This window comes from Anolis carolinensis, chromosome 5 (assembly GCF_035594765.1).
Source record: "Anolis carolinensis isolate JA03-04 chromosome 5, rAnoCar3.1.pri, whole genome shotgun sequence".
Taxonomy (NCBI): domain Eukaryota; kingdom Metazoa; phylum Chordata; class Lepidosauria; order Squamata; family Dactyloidae; genus Anolis; species Anolis carolinensis.
In genome coordinates, this window is record NC_085845.1 from 84,039,975 (window position 1) to 84,058,023 (window position 18,049).

Sequence of the window (18,049 nt, forward strand, 5' to 3'; positions counted from 1 at the left end):
AGGCCGGGCTCTGGCACAGCTGGTTAGTATCCAGCTGCAATAAATCACTACTGACCGAGAGGTCATGAAATCGAAGCGCAGGTTGAATTGAGCTCCTGATTATTTAATAGCCTAGCTTGCTGTTGAACTAAGCAGCTCGAAAGACAGTTGCATCTGTCGGTAGAAAATTTAGGTACCGCTTAATGTGGGAGGCTAATTTAACTAATTTATACCATAAAAACTTCCAGCAGCGTGCGGAAAGGAATGAGGAAGTACTCCATCAAGGACTCGGTGTCACAAGTGGACGGTGAAGCGGCAGATCCCCCCTGTGGCCGGAATTGAGCATGCCCTCATGAAGCCGGAAGCTGGAAAACGTTAAATTGCCTCTGTGTCTGTCTCTACGTCGTATGTCTAATGGCATTGAATGTTTGCCATGTATATGTACATTGTGATTCACCCTGGTTCCCTTATACTCATTTTCTCAAATGCCCCAGCTCCAAATCCCAGATCCAATTAATTATACCAGGACATGTTGTCTAAGTCCCTGTTTGATCCAAGATTTAAGAGTGGGCAAGACAAAGGATGGTGCTCAATGTTGGCACTGGATAGTGGGTATTTTGAAACGTACTCTCAGTTCCCAAAAGCTCCATACATATCCAGTCTACATGCTTGAAATGTCTTCTAGCTTTACTGTTTTAATCAGAAACAAGCAAGAATGTTGTGTACTTTAGAAATGAGCATATCCACATAAATAATAAAAAGATGGTAAAGACCTGGCTGTGGGACCAAGCCTCTCAGGCAGTACAATGAGGCAATACTCTGGAACACTCTGCCACCTGAAGTTTGTGTCTTGCGGGACTTATCAGTCTTCCGCAGGGCATGTAAGACACACCTGTTTCGGCAGGCTTTTGATTTCAGTTTTTGCTGTTTTTAAATTGCTTAGATTTTAGCTTGAGAACTAAAATCTAAGAGAGCCAGCATGGTGTCCTGAGTTGGCTTAAACAGCTGATTTTAAAGTAGATATAACTGATTTTTAATGTTTGTGTATATTTATAGTTATTTTATGTCCCGGCATGGAATGCTTGCCATATATATGTTGTGCTCCCCCCTGAGTCCCCTTCAGGGTGAGAAGGGCAGAATATAAATGTTTTGATTAATTAAATAAATAAAATAATAACATTTTACTCACTGATGCTGTGGCAAATTTGCCATCATTGTCAGAAGCCTGTACTGTAAAAGTATAATTCCGATTTGTTTCATAATCTAATTTTGCCACAATTCCCACACTGCCCTTTGTAGAATCGATCCAGAATACATCTAAGAGCTTCAAAAGTGAATACGATATCCCAGTGCCTGGCAAATCTTGATCTGTTGCATGCACATTTCCAATTATGGATCCGGCTGAAATGAAGCAGGGTTTGGGAAAGTTACACATTTGAGAGGCGAGCATTTCTAATACAGTGGGTTTTTAAAAAAATCAGGAGTATAAATACAAATCTTCATACAAGCCCTCTCTAATATAAGCTCTATTCATTTTTTTAAAATACCAGGGTTTGGAAAATGTGCTTTTTTTTGGACTGCAAATCCTTGGGTGTTTCTAGGCTCTGCATTTAGAATCTTAATAGATGGATGTTGTACTGAACTGAGGCTCTTTAATGTAGGCTTTCACAAGCATCTAGTTCACTGGGCCTGCAGGTGTTTTGGACTTCAGCTCCCATACTTCCTAACAGCTGGTAAGCTGGCTGAGATTTCTGGGAGTTGAAGTCCAAAACACCTGGAGGCCCAAAAGTTGGGGACCACTGATCTAGTTAGAGAAGCACCACACATGTGAAAAAAACCCTCTGTTTTTACAAGGGAGGAACTGTATGTCAGATTGCTTAATCATTCCTATTAAAGGTCAATTTACCTTGGATGCAACTCTTCTTCATTCACTTGTTTCAATGTTATGCCTAGCCTAATGCATGTACCATGTTAACATGATGTTTTGTTCAAAGTGTTGGAGTTCAACCCCACACTGTGTGCTGTGTGTATTGAGATCTCGCTCTGCTTATGTGTCAGGAGAGATGTAATACTAGGAGATTTTTCCCTCTCTTTGAACCCTAGAAAGAGATGGGGTTAGTTAGAGTATCTAGGACCCAGTTCTTCACTATGAAGACATGTAGATATTGTTTTTGTAAAAAAAAAAACTTTTGTCATTTAAAGATCTCCATATTGTATGTCAGCCTGTTCAATCTGTGTCTGCCCTTCTGTACAGCTTGAGACTGGCTTTCATACAGAAAATGATGTTTCACTTGAGGAATGTGGGCCAGAATTAAGTATCAATGGGAGGCCTGAGCAGCCAGACTTAAGTGTAGATGAGACAGGTTCAGATGACCTCTCACCAAATTCTGCTGAGTTACACTCTGGCAGCGATTCAGAGGCTGGGTGTCCAGCTGGCAGCGAGGAGATAACCTTGAACCAAAGACAGTTTCACAGCAAAGATAGGGAAATCTCAGAAAAACTCAAACGGTCTGCTCATTTACAATTTAAAAGGAATAATAATAAGCCAGCTGTCTCAGAAGGAAGAAAAAATGCATTTCTCACTGCTGGAAATTCTGAGGGCTTTTATTGATTCATGTTGCTTTTGTTTCTCAGTTGAAGCAACTTTGCCTTAACTCAAGGTTCATGTTTTCCCAATGCTCCCTGTTTCCAAGGATTTATGGTGTTCCAGTTGGCCTTTGGGATTTTATGTTGGCTTCCTGAATTACTTTATCCAAGTTTTGCCAATGGTCTTGTTTTGCCATGTTTTCTGTTTTTACCTGCCTTGCTCCACAAAATTTCTACAGCTTGATGTTATGGATTTAAACTGAAACTTTAAAGACATTCTTTCCTAATTATTTTTGGATTTTTACCATATTCTGCTTGGCTTTTTATATATTCTACAATAAACTGCTTACTGTATGTTCAGTTGCTGTGTTGCTTACAGTCAAAGGGATTTCTGCCTTGGGGTGCGACACTCCAAGCATTAAAAGCTCTGCATGTTCGCTTCCTAAGCTCTAAATTCTTTACAGCCACATGGCACTTCACACTCTGCTTGCTGTGAGCTGAATGCTCAACTATAAGTATCCTGTTTTGGATATTTGGGATGCTTTGCTGTTTTGGGGTAGTTTTCCCTAACATCCAAAAAATCCTAACACAATGTGGGGTGTGGGATGTTGCTTTAGCAATATTCAGGTCTATTTCTCGGAAGACTGAGACAGTTGCCCCAGGTAAGTGCCATGAAATAGCAAATTGTTACTTATCTAGTCCTAGATCCAATTGATTGCTAGTCCAAGGTCACAAATGCCCATAGAATCAATCGGCACTACATATGCCTCTATTTATCATTAGTCAACACGTTTGCACTAGTTGGGACTAGCAAGTTGATCCAGGTCTTTATATATCATCATGGCATTTCTTTTCTCAGGGAAAGATATCTGTGGGATTGTATGCATCAGATGGCAAAATAACCTGGCTGGATTCAGCTACTATGCACTTTGATTTGAAAGGGGAAGATGGTTTTTAATATTCCACTTCAGGTACAAAGAATGACCATTACTTACCAACTCTTGTTTCTGAGACATTAAAAACATATGAGGAACTATTGAAGACTGGTTTGAATTCATTGACTGGTTCTATTCTGACATAAATGTAGATATTCTCTGTAAATAAAACAATTAAGGAAACAATGAAGATGACATAAATATATAGATACTCTTTTAACAATACTTCTCTGTCCAAAATACTATGGATTCCAGAGAATTAGGTAATCTTTTCCTCTTGGTAGACTTTATTTCTAAGGGTCTGCCTGCCCATGAATTACTGATAGGCTGCCAGCTATCAAGTTGCTGCTGCTGTTGTTGTTATTGTTATTATTATTTATGTCCAGCTTTATTTTTCTTTAAAAAGGGACCCAAAGTGACCAGAGCAGTGGTTCTCAACCTGGGGTCCCCAGATGCTTTTGGCCTTCAACTCCCAGAAATCTTAACAGCTGGTAAACTGGCTGGGATTTCTGGGAGTTGTAGGTCAAAAACATCTGGGGACCCCAGGCTGAGAACCACTAGACTAGAGTTTCAAAGCGACTCAGTGGTTTAAGCTTCATGACATACTTTGACCTGTCCAGCTGGAGACATCCAAGGGTCCTTCCAGACAGATCCTATATCCCAGGTTCTGATCCCAGATTTTCTGTTTATCCCAGATTATCTGGCGGTGCAGACTCATATCATCCAGTTTAAAGCAGAAAACCTGGGATCAGATCCTGGGATCTAGGGCCTGTCTGGAAGAGCCCTAAGTTTTTCTGCCAATGACCCCTTCTATCAGCCCAACTCTGGGGGAATAACATCTTTTAAAAATAAAATACTGTTTAGATTTCTTTTCCCAAAGCCCAGAAGACCTTTGTGAAAAACACGAGTTATGTAACCATGCAGTCTTCCACATGGGAAAGGTTTTAGAGAGCAACTCCCATTGAAAACCATGCAAATGTTGAGATATATAAAGGAATTCAATAGAGGATAGGAGATACAATGAAAACAGGGAATGCAGCAGTTACACATATAGAACTTCAAAGAAAACCAAGAAAGTTAATCTAAGAATATTATCTAAAGGAAGAGAGTCTTCGCTTTATGAGCTTTGGCAGAATTCATTGAAAAGTTAATGGTGCAAAGAGCATGCTTTGACCCCAAATAAGATTTATTTGGATGAAATAAGATTTATTTGGATGAAATAAGAAATGAACAAACTCTCCCTATTAAGTACAGTCAGGACTGTAGCCAAGAGGGAGGAGGTTAGGGGTTCACCCCTCCTGAAAATTTTCAGGTTTAAAAATAACCTGGTTTACTCATGAATTTTAACTGGTTAACAAAATCCCCATGAGTGTCCACTGAAGTTTACCAATGGAACCTGATTTCTAAATTATTTTGCGTTATGGAACTACTTTTCATGATTCGCTAAAAAAAGTTTCAACCCCCCACCCTGGCCCCAAATTTGTTTTCTGGCTTTGGCCCCGAGTACTGTACATCTAAATTCAGTAAAAGTTGGTCTGTTCAAACAGACATGTTTTGTCCTCTAAGCCACTGATTCTTAAACTGTGGATCCCAACCCCAATTGAGGTCCCCTTAGCTCAATGTTAAGATCATGAAAAAAATTGGCCGCAATAAAAGGTTTCTGAACACCTCCCAGTTACATAAACCTGTTAGCAACAATGTGAAGTGCTTACAGTGGACTCTGTAGAAAATATTTCAGTTGTACTTCACAAAAGGAGAATCAGCCTGTTTAGCAGGCCTTGCAAATGCTGATTTATTATGAGTAAATGTTTGATTTTTATCTCTAATACACCCAGGATCACATAAAATATCTCAGGTGGAAAGGGATTGCGAGTGGGGAAAGTTTAAGAAATAATGATAGGAAATAAAAAAATAACTTGTAGTTGAATCTGATGTCCTAAATTTATATAGATCAACCATTTTAGAACTGGGGCATTATGAAGAAATGTTCAATGTTTATTGGAGAGCAAAACTTTATATTCAACTTATCCAGCAAGGTTGGTGGGTTGCTAATTTTGTAGTACTTCTGAGCTACCTTTGAATATAACAGTTTTCAAAAGAGAAGAGGAAAATGATGGGGAAATATATAAAAAGGAAATACTTGCTGGCAAAATAAGGCGAAGCAATATCCTGCACCACAATATTCAGTTTGTATTCTGTTCGATTTTCATTTTCAAGATCCACACTTCCTATTAACTGGATCAAAATAAACATTATTTTATTTTATTGTGATAATTTAAGGGCAATGTCTCTGGGGCCAACAAGTTTTTCAGATTTTTTTCTAGAGAAGAAAGGTTTACATTCAGCTAAAGAAAAGGCCATACCTTGTTTTAATGTCAAGTTAGAATATTCTTATTCTTCATATCTATCTACCTTTCTCCCAGTTGGGGTCTCAACGTGGCTCAGAAGAGATAAAATAGTTACAACATAGTTAAAAATGAACATTGAACCAAAGTTTAAAAAGAATTTAAACCATAGCTAATTTTGAACCCAGGTAAGCAAATTGGAACAACAATAAAGCTCATTATACAAGTCATTTTTTCTGAAATATCCTTTCTTAAATGCCTGTCAAGATTTTTTTAAAAAAGTTTTTGCCTGCTTGCAAAAATGATAGTATGCAGAATGTCAGCTGAGGGTTTTTTGTGGATCACATGGTCATTTTTCTTTCTCTGAAATATCCAAAATTATATCTATGGGGTATGGAGAGTATTTCCACCATGTTTTTTTAAAGGCTAAAAATGTGCTCTACGGATTCTGGAAAGCCTCACAGCATGCATCCAAGTCTCTAGATCATATCTGAGCAAAATGTGATTTTTTATAAAAATGTCACTAATCCCAGTGAATGTGAAGGGCTGATTGTAATTTCACTTTAATTACCATGATTGTATCCTATGGAATCCTGGCATTTGTGGTTTAGTGAAACACACCTTGTCCACATTTAGAGAACAGTTATACCAGCTTTTAAGAAATATGCTTCCAACCTGGTTATTTATAATCAATTGTATATTTTAAAAGCTGTTTCTGATGGAGCACAATACTGAAGGGACAAATTCCTCCTTTTGATTGGTTAATAGGTTGGTTACCCTCCATCCAATGGATAAAAGACCTTTTTCTATTGTTCTGCTTCTTGGGATTGCATACAGTGCTAATGTTGTGCTGCTTACTTATTATTGTTAAATTCCTTCAAAATACTGTGAATTGCTTTATTACTCAGGACCACGACGAGTTGCTGATTATTTGTTCAGTTGCTTCTTACTCTTCATGACCTCATGGACCAGCCCACATCAGAGCTCCCTGTCGGACTTCATCACCCTCAGCCCTTTCAAGGTCAAGCCAGTCACTTCAAGGATACCATCCATCCATCCATCCATCTTGCCCTTGGTCGACCCCTCTTCCTTTTTCTTTCCATTTTCCCCAGCATCATTATCTTCTCCAAACTTTCCTGTCTTCTCATGATGTGGCCAAAGTACTTCATCTTTGCCTCTAATATCCTTCTCTCCAGTGAGCAGTCGGACATTATTTCCTGGCATATGGGCTGCTTTGATCTTCTTGCAGTCTAAGGAACTCTCAGAATTTTCCTCCAACACCACAGTTCAAAAGCATCTATCTTCCTTCGTTCAGCCTTCCTTATGGTCCAGCTGTCACATCCATACGTTACTATGGGGAATACCATTGCTTTAACTATATGGATCTTTGTTGCCAATGTGATTCTCTACTCCTCACTATTTTACCGAGATTGGTCATTGCTCTCCTCCCAAGAAGTAAACGTCTTCTGATTTCCTGACTGCAGTCTGCATCTGCAGTAATCTTCGTGCCTAGAAATATAAAGTCTGTCACTGCCTCCACATTTTCTCCTTCTATGTGCCTGTTATTAATCAGTCTGGCTGCCATAATCTTGGGTTTTTTATGTCTAACTGCAACCCAGCTTTTGCACTTTCTTCTTTCATCTTGGTTAAAAGGTTCCTCAGTTTTCATTTTCAGCCATCAAAATGTCATTTGTATATCTAAGGTTGTTAATGTTTCTTCCAACAATTTTAACTCCAGCCTTGGTTCATCAAGCCCCGCACGACACATGATGTGTTCTGCATGCAAGTTGAATAGGTAGGGTGAGAGGATATAGCCCTGCCATACACCTTTCCAAATCTTGAACTAGTCTATTGTTCCGTGATCTGTTCTTACTGTTGCTACTTGGTCATTATGCAGATTCCTCAGGAGACAGACAAGGTATCCCCATACCACCAAGAACTTGCCAGAATTTATTATGATCCACACAGTCAAAGGCTTTAGTATAGTCAATAAAACAGAAATAGATGTTTTTCTGAAACTCCCTACCTTCCTCCATTATCCAGCAGATATTGGCAATTTGGTCTCTCATTCCTCTGCCTTTTCTAAACCTAGCTTGTACATCTAGCAGCTCTCACTCCATATATTACTGGAGTCTACCCTGCAGGATCTTGAGAGGATGGCCTCATTTGCAATGTTCACCAAACAAGGGTGATGCTTCCTTCTACAGGAGTCGGAGCATCAAAGGGGGGAATGAAGGGGTCTGTAAGATCATACAGACATTTTCACCTACATGATGCTGTTTGAGACAGTAGGACATGCCATGTGATCAGGAAATATACAGTACATGCAAAGAAGAGGGTTCTTTGACTACTTCATCTTGCACGCATCACCTCGGCTGATGTTTCTATACCAATAAAAACTATGTAGTGCTTTTGAATGCTTTCAATGTATGCCAACAGTATAAATTCTTTGTTGGAAAAATCACAGGGTCTTCGTGATTTTTTGAAACGATTCAACCCAGGGTCCTGGCTGGCTAAATAAACCTGTATTTTTTCCACTTCAGAGAAAGCCCTGGTGTGTTTTCTAAGAACCCACCATAACATTTCCTTCCTCAAGCTGAATGGCAATAATGCAGTAGTTAGCTTACCTGGAGGTTTCCAGAGCCAGGCGGGTCCTGTGTAAATTTATTACTTCCAATTCCAGACAGCCCAGTAAAATTGAACACATTGTTTGGCGATTCGACATCAATATCTTCACAGAAATTCCTTAAATTTAGTATTGATCCAGGAAGTTCTGTTTCAGGAATGGTCACCCTGTTTTAAAAAGGGGAAATACTCATACAATATTTCTGGCATTCTAATAGTTTATAATAGCAATATTCTTATCATTATTATAATTATAATAATCAAACCTCCATTGATATCTTACCTGCTCTTGTAGCTGAGTATTTACCTGAAACATACTACAAATATCTAAAGCCATACATTACAAGTAAATCATAATAAAATCATAAATAATAAAAAATACAAACAAGTCACAATATAAAACAAGTCAAGCAGCTACTTATTTTTTGAAAGCTTTACAAACAGCTATGTTCCAATCGACGCATGAAAGTTAAGAGTGTGAAAGCCAGTCTATCAAAAGAGAATTCTGAAATAGGGATAGCACTTTTGAGAAAGCTCTGCACATGTGGCAACCATAGAGCTCATGCGTCAAACTCAAGACCTGTGGGCCAAATCCAGCTGCCATGTCATTTTATGCAGCCCTCCAACTAGAGCTGATGAGACTTGTAATAAAGTAATATCTAGAAGACTGCAGTTTGTTCTGTTTCATCAGGATAGGGGAGTTTAAATATAGATTCAAGGCTTATGGCTATGATGTCTGACTTTAAAATGTCCTTTAAACTTTCTCCAACCTCAAAGCTACAAATGCTGTTGGGTTGCATTTCCCATGATCCCCAGTCCACATGGCGGATAATCAAAAGTGATGGGAGTTGTCTCACAATAACGTCTGGGGATACAAACTGGGTAAAAACTAAAGAGTACGGACCTCTATGTAAATAAATTACAGTTGACCCTTTGTATCCACAAATTCTCCATCCATAGATTTAACAGCACTTTGGAGGCAACCATAAGGCTGATGTGGTCCTTGATGAAAATCAGTTTGCCACCCCTGCACTACAGGTTATGCTATATAGCACTTTTTCTGAAAGTTTTACTTAGCCCCTTTACATGTGTAAACAACAACAGTGACAACAGTTCCCATCAGCCCCACTGGGTTATAAGTGTCATTTCCTAGTTGGTTCTAGGGCTGTGGTAGCGCAACAGGTTAAACTGCTAGCTGTAGGAAATCTGCTGACCGGAGGGACAGTAGTTCGAAGCCACAAGTTGGAGTGAGCTCCCATCAGCCCTAGCTTCTGCCAGCCTCAAAAGCATGTAATGCAAGTAGATCAATAGGTACCGCCTCGGCGGGAAGGTAAAAGGGCGCCCCATGCAGACATGCCGTCAATTCTATTGGCATGTCTATGGACAACAGGCTCCTCAGCATGGAAAAATGGTACAAGGGGACCTCCCCGTGGCAAGAGTTGAGCATTGCCTCCAAATGCAGAAGATGGAAGGGGAAGGCCTTTACCTGTCTGTGTATTGTATGTCATTTGTTCACTCTGTAAAAGGCATTGAATGTTTGTCTATATGTGTATTCTGTAATTCGCTCTGAGTCCCTCCGGGGAGATAAAAAGGAATATTAATATTAATATCAATTATATATTATATTTTACATGTAATATTACTAATAATATTACAATATATTGATATAGTACAATATAGTAATTTATTGCCAGTATTGTACTATGCTAATAATATAATATTGTATGTAAATTTAATTTGTAAGCCGCTCTGAGTCCCCTTCGGGGTGAGAAGGGCGGCATATAAATGTAACAAATAAATAAATAATAAATAATATAAATAAAGTTAATAATAATAATTATTATTTTATTTTTGTATGCCGCCACATCTCCCCGACGGGACTCAGAGCGGCTCACATAGGGACAAGCCCAATCACCATCAAACATCATAAAATAAACAGTTTAAAACATATATACATCACAGTTAAAAACAGAACAGTCAAACTGTAGTTTAAAATAGCTTAAAATTCTAAAACCATAAAACATAAAACAATCTTAATCAATAATCTGTGAGACATCGAAAGATCCAGCTAGGAATGAGTGGGTAACTGTCACAGCTCACTAAAGTTAATAAAGTGCATGAGTAAAATAAAATGCATGGGGTGGACAAAACAAGAGTGGGGGAAATGATCATGAGGTGGAGTACAACAGTAAGGTGTCAGAATATTTTTATTCTATGATAAAAACATGGAAAAAGTTTATTAAACTGCAAAAACTTTGTTTTTGCGGGACATCCTGCAGCACATTTTGCTATAGTTTTTAATGAATATCTCATAAAGTCTCAACTAATTCAACATAGTTTGTGGCAGGCACAAAAACAAAGTTTCTGGAGCATAACACTTTCATAATAAGTACCACAGAATTAAACAGAAAACAACACTTTCAAACCAGGATCAGATTTTTTTTTCAAATTTTGTTACATAGTGTAATCAGTCATCTGTTACTTTCTCTCCATAAGCATGATCACCCAACTTCAAGAGATGTGGCATGGACATTTCTGATTAATCCTCTGTCTTTCCACTTTTTTAGATGCTTTAAAAACATCCCAGTTTTTCTCTCATATAATCCAATTCAAAGCAAATAATGTGGATTATCAGCTTTGATCATCTGGATAATATGGCAAGTGTGGAAATGGCATGAGTTCAGAGTGCAAAAGTAGTTTGCTCAAGTCAACTCAGCATGCAAAGACAAGAGGAGGCAATGAAATCATGCTCTTCCCAATAAGCTCAGGTAAGAGCAAACTGCTGCAGTCTCTCCTAAATGGTGTGTTCTTTTTCATTAATAAGTTTTCACACTGATCACAGTCTGCTGTTGCTTGGCTAGATTTTCATCTGGGAAATCTTGAAGGATATGCCACTGAGGTATTTAACTAATCAACTGCGAAATCACAGAATATTCACAATGACTCTAATGTGTTAGAAAGAGATTTATCATTAAATATCAACCAACAGGGAAGTTATTCTGAAAAAGCAGGAAAATGGGCAGATGGAGAGAAATCTATGATGGGGCCCTGAGACAAGATGCAAGATGTTAGCTTAGGAAGGAGTGGCAGACATAATGAAAACTGGTAAAATAAATCAGAATTTTAGAACACTTAGGATTTCTATGGTTTACTAAAAAACCCAGAAATCTTCATCTAGCATGTTATGAAGAGGATTGAAGGAACAGTAGACCCAAAAGTGTCACATTTTGACAATCCTAACAGGTGACCTTGTCAAAATATTACTTTTTCCACAATTGCTTTTGGACATTGATTTGTTTCTACTATTTTCCACTAGCTGCAGAAAATCTTGTCAATCTAAAGGTTGACAATTCAAGCCTGGGTTGGGGTGAGCACCTGCCATCAGCCCAGATCCCTGCCCACCTAGCAGATTGGAAGCAGAAATGTGAGTACATAAATAAGTACTGCTTTTAGTGGGGAGGTAATAAAAAGGTGCCCTTAAGGACATCGATCAGGAGTACGTCTAAGGACAACAATGCTCCTTGGCATGGAAGATGGAGCAACAGCAGCCCACCCCTAAGTCGGAGTCAAGCACAGCCTCAGAGATGCTGGAAATGGAAAAGATGGGGAATGCCTTTATCTCTGTTTGTGTATTGTCTGTCCTTGTTGATTGTATAATGACATTGAATGCTTGCAATATGCATGTTTTGTAATCCACCCTGAGTCCCCTTGGGCAGATAGAGCAGAATATAAATACAGTATATTATTATTATTATTATTATTATTATTATTATTATTATTATTATTATTATTAATAGTGTCACTACTACTTAAACATGAATTAATTACAATACATGAAATCGTAAGGATATTCCCAACAGATAGCCTATTAACAAGAAGCAAATGATTGATTCAATGCAAATATAATTCTCCAAAATGTGAAAGTTAATACCTATAATTATAGAGTTGACATTCTGGCGGGTTGTCATTTTTATCTTCAATTGTTATAACAATTTCCATTGTATCACTTCGTCCATCACTGGGACTGTCCACAACTCGAATGACCAAAGAAATGTTGGGATGTTCTCTCCATGGCTCAATATCACGGTCTAACCATTTAGCCACTAAAACTGTACCATACACTAAAAAAACAAAGTTCAATTATAAAGATTTTTAACTCCATGCATAAATAACTTCTGCCACAGGTTTCTTTAAACATAAAATGATTAAAGTTGAGGATTGATTTAAAATGATTAAACCTCTGATGATGCCTGCCATAGATGTGGGCAAAACGTCAGGAGAGAATACTTCTGGAACATGGCCATACAGCCCGGAAAACATACAACAACCCTGTTTCTCCATAGTACTTGTTTATCACACTCCTTTCAAGCTATTCAGTGCCCCTAGGAGGTATTTCTTACCTGGATCTATAGAGAAATTAGGAAGCGCTGGAGGATTATTGATGCTGAAGCGAAGGCCCTGTTCATAGCCTTCCCCATCTGGATCCTTAACAGTTATATTGGCAACAAAAGATCCGGGCATGCTTTCTTCTGGAATTTTGAAAGCTCTTTCTTTACTAAATAAAGCCAGAAATGTTTACAGTTGAACATAGTTTAAAATGAAAATAGAAGGGACTGAAAACATCCAATAAATCAGATGAAAACGATCAAGTGAATTTCAGGATATAGTTTTTAACATCTTATAGCCCAATGCTTTTCCATTAGGAAATAATTGTATAAGGTGTTTTAAATAAAAGGAAGAATGATAAACATTGGTCACTAGTTATAGACAATAGTATTGTTTTCTTAAAATAATATTATGGTCACTAACACTGTAATTGTTGTCTCACTGATTCTAAATTCCTGTCCTTTTGATGCCCCTTTATTCAGATAGTCTTGCTCAGTGTGAGGTGAGTTAGAATCTGCAGTGCATGCAGTTGCTTCACCACATGACGGCAAAATAAATGATTCTGCTATCATTTATGGCTTGCATGCTTCTCTCATCAGAGAAAGGGAGAGGGAAGGGGCTGGGAGACAGAAGAGGGCAGGAGACAGAAGGGGCCGGGAGAGGGAAAGAGCCGGGAGAGGGAAGGGGCCGGGAGAGGGAAGGGTCCGGGAGAGGGAAGGGTCCGGGAGAGGGAAAGGGCCGGGAGAGGGAAGGGGTCGAGAGAGGGAAGGGGTCGGGAGAGGGAAAGGGCCGGGAGAGGGAAAGGGCCGGGAGAGGGAAGGGGGCGGGAGAGGGAAGGGGGCGGGAGAGGGAAGGGGCTGGGAGATGGAAGGGGCCCAGAGAGGGCAGGGGCCGGGAGAAAGAAGGGGGCAGGAGAGGGCAGGGGGCGGGAGAGGGAAGGGGTGGGTCTGTCTCCACAGACAGCAATGTTTTTGTCTCCCCAGCTCTTCTCTGAGCCCTGAGAAGACAACGGTCTGCCTTTCCTGGGCCCAGAGGAGGGAGACAAACATGCTGCTGCCAAGTACTCTCCAGAGAGTGTTTGGCAGCAGCATGTCTCTGCCTCGGCCTTCCTCTCAGCCTGGGGATGTGGAGGGCTGCTGCATCAGCACACTGAAAGGGGGGCTGAAGCAAACCAAGGTGAAGCAAAGAGCTCAAAGGACCATGTCCAGCCCCCGGGCCGTGTCCAGCCCGGTTTGCCCATGCCTGTTCTAAAGCTTCCAGAACCTAATGACTGGTTTTGCATTATAACTATCAAAGAAAAACTGGCTAATCTAAATAGCTTCTACTAATGATTGGCTAACCTTCCTGCTTTGTCACAGACTGCTGAATAGTTTGAAAAGGCCTCTGACTTTGATTGGCTCGGCAGGAGCCCTTTAATACTATGCAGTGACAATCAGCCTTCCACATTTGGGTTTAACTTTTACGGATTTGATTCATGTTTGTTCTAGGAACCTCTAAGTCCTCTAGAGCTACTTTATGGTTAACTTCCAGCAGAAGTTGATAGAATTGCTCTGAAGGACCTGCATATTTCTAGAGAGGTGTTATCTCAAGTTTTTAAAAGATTTTTTAAATTTGCTGTTTTCCCATTTTTGCGAGGTCCAGTGCATCTAAACCCCTCAAAAGTAGAGGACCTCCATCTTGACTGCTGCGGCTGTCCTAGGTTAATTGTTTGGGGAGACAGTAGAAGAGCTCTGTAGCAGTTCAGGGAGGTGCCCTTCCCTAAACCGCAAATCCCAAGATCCCATTAGAGGTTATAACAAAAGTTTAAAAGTACTATAAACATGAGATATTATCGGAATCCAGTTCTAACTCTAAACAGAGTAAAGAAGAAAATCTCACTTAATAGAAATAAATAGGAGCTCTTGAAAGCAAACTTAGAAGAGAGTATCATCCAGGAGAAATAAAGGGAAGCCATGATATAAGAGATTAAAGGAGTAAAGAAACTAAAAGAGAGCAGTAGCCTTGGCAAAACACCTTAAAGGTGAGAGCCTGCAGGCAAAGCTAACAACATGAATCATCCTTGATCTATGTCTGTGTGTGCATACATGTGTGTGTGGTTTTATCTGCCTATTTTATATATATCAATTAAATTCATATATACACACACACACACACACACACACACACACACACACACACCAAAAAGGAAAAGGGAATCATTCTACTCGCTTTTCTGTGAACTGACAGAATTCTAGTGTTCATTTATAAAATCCTAATATAAATGTTGGATGAAATTGTAGTTTTTTTGCTTACGTAGTAAAATAAGGAGGCTCATCATTGGTGTTTATGATACTGACAATCACAGTCCTGCTGACATTTTGACCAAGACGGTCTCTTGCTGTAATTTGTAAGGTATAGCTGTAAAACGAAAATGTGGCTCAAGATTCATGCAATATTTGTGATTTAAATGCAACATTTCTGCAGCGCTTGAGAAAATGACTTTTATGACTGCAGGAGGGGTCTGGGAGCTGTAGCCCCCAAAATTCATTTTCCAAAGCTCTGCATATTTTTATTCACAGCAAATAATTAATAATGTCAAACAGGCACTTTATGAAATGTGAAACTTGCCATAATTGCATACTTACTTATCTGGATCTTTCTCATAATCAAATTTCTTCAAAGAATAAATGGTTCCAGTTTCAGAAATACCGAATGGCAGTGAGTCAGGAGTCAATGAATACTGGAATAAATGGCAGATGTATATGAATGATAGTATTATTTGGTGCATAGTATGTACAAAAGTAAGAGAAATAGTGCAACCTGTGTTTCATTTCCAGCCATGGTCTTTGTTGATAGTTATGTCTCAGTTTCTGGTGACTTACACTTCGTGAGGCAGCAAATCTTCTCTGAGTTTTAGGCCAAACTTTCAAAGCCTTATCCAAAGTGCTGAACTCTATTCCTAAAAGAGATTCTACACCATGGATAGCTCCTTAAAATTGAAACGTAAGGATTTTATCACACGAGACTGCTTAATGCATTTGTAGCAGGATAATACCATGTTTGCTTGCTAATTGTAAGATGATAGAATACCTTTCCTGTTAGTGATTTATAATTCAGTTGTTAGTGGACATCTCTTTTCATGTATGGGGAAAACCTGTCCATGACTCCTGATATTGCTGTTATTCCAATACTGTCTCTTTCCTAAGCGTGTGGTGCATCCCCTCTGCTGCAGTTGCAATATTTTAGCAATCACATAGCATGAGTGAGTGTGATTCTCTTCTCCCCATTACTATTCTTGAGCAAGTGAATGTCAAGACATGACAGCAGAAAAATGTGAATGATTTTCATTTTTTTAAAATAATGTGATTACCGTGAGACAACAAGTTGGTATGATAAAGTCCTAAGACTTAAAGTAGATCTTCCACCTCACTGAACAACTCCCAGAATCCCCAATAAGCATGGCGAAAGGTTATGTTGGCTTTGGGGTTGTGGAACTATAATCCAAATCTAATTTTTCCTAGCTGAACAAACAAGCAAACAGGGGCATTCTTTGGCTGTCATGCTGTTTTTGAGCACTTTCCTATGGTATCTGGCTGTACTTTGCTGGAAATAAATTACTAGCTCGTTTAAACTTGGACTCTCCTTTTATTCTTGTCAACCCTGCTTTCAATTTTTCAGAGGAATAGATCCCACATATTTAATAAATAGAAGACCAGTAATTTGCTATGTCAATATACCAAGAATAAGGAGGGTTTTAAAAAATATTCAATGCAAAATTCCATCTTCTATTGGATCATATGTGTGATTTTAATCCCAATCTGGCATCTGAACAGTCCGATAATCACAACTGAGTTAACCAAGCATTTCCCCATTATACTAGTTCAGCAAACTGCTATTAGCAATATAGTATGGATAATCTGAGATAAAGTAGTGGCCTCACAACTCCAAAGTTTCTTGGATGAAACTGATTATCTGGATCCATCACAATCTGGTTTCAGGCCTGGCCTCAGGACAGAGACAGCATTGATCACCTTGGTGGATGATCTACGAAGACAGCTAGAAAGGGAGATTGTGTCCCTGCTAGTTCTCCGGGCTCTCTCAGTGGCTTTCGATACCATCAATCATGGAATCTTTCTGAGCCATCTCTCCAGGATGGGATTGGGAGGCACTATTTTGCAGTGGCTCCGGTCCTTCCTGAAGGACCGTACCCAGATGGTGGAGCTAGGGGACTCCTGTTCGACTCCCTGGTCGATGGCCTGTGGGGTCCCTCAGGGTTCAATTCTGTCCCCCATGCTGTTTAACATTTACATGAAACTGCTGGGAAAAATAATCCAGAGTTTGGTGTCAAATTTATGCTGATAATACCCAACTCTATTACTCCTTTTCACCCAAACCTAAGGATGCCGTCCTGCCTCTAAGCAGGTGCCTATCGTCAGTGATGGACTGGATGAGGGCTAATAAACTGAAGGTAAATCCAGACAAAACAGAGGTACTCCTGGTCAATCAGAAGGTGGATCAGGGTGTGGGATTACAACCTGTGCTAGATAAGGTCACACTCCCCCTGAAGACACAGGTTCACAGTCTGGGGGTGCTTCTGGACTCATGACTGATCCTGGGACCCCAGGTATTGGCATAGGCCATGATCATCTTTGCACAATTAAAACTTGTGTGCCAGCTGCGCCCATACCTTGAGATACCAGATCTGGCCATGGTAGTCCACACTCTGGTTACTTCCCATTTGGACTACTACAATGCTATCTACATGGGGCTGCCTTTGAAGATAGTTTGGAAGCCTCAACTAGTGTAGAGATCAGTGGCCAGGTTGCTAACTGGAGAGCCATACCATGAGAGGATAGTTGCCATGCTGCGGCAGCTCCATCGGCTGCCAATTTGCTTCTGGGCTAAATACAAAGTGTTGGTCGTTACCCATAACACCTAAATTGTTCGGACCCAGACTATTTGCGGAACCGCATCTCCGTATACAAACCAGCCCAAGCTTTGCAATCCACGGAGGAGGTCCCACCCCCATCTCAAGTGTGGCTGGTGGGAACGAGAGAGGAGGGCCTTCTCTGTGATCGCTTCCCACCTCTGGAACCCCCTTCTGAAAGAATTAAAAACAGCCCCTTCCCTCTTCTCCTTTAAAAACTCATGTATGTAATCTAGTTTATGAAAAGGAGGAGTATTAGCACTCTATTTAACATTCTGACTTAGATA

The 18,049-nt window shown here is 39.7% G+C and overlaps 1 protein-coding gene across 1 annotated transcript in view; it reads right to left on the reverse strand.

Annotated features, from left to right (window-relative positions):
* The window catches only part of cdhr3 (cadherin related family member 3), a 74,869-nt gene that overhangs the window by 13,711 nt on the left and 43,109 nt on the right, over nt 1–18,049 (reverse strand). Inside the window, 8 exon segments of the mRNA XM_062982727.1 lie at nt 1,169–1,380; nt 3,561–3,659; nt 5,645–5,735; nt 8,473–8,638; nt 12,402–12,591; nt 12,871–13,025; nt 15,149–15,253; nt 15,481–15,575. Coding sequence (XP_062838797.1) covers nt 1,169–1,380; nt 3,561–3,659; nt 5,645–5,735; nt 8,473–8,638; nt 12,402–12,591; nt 12,871–13,025; nt 15,149–15,253; nt 15,481–15,575 — 1,113 coding nt within the window.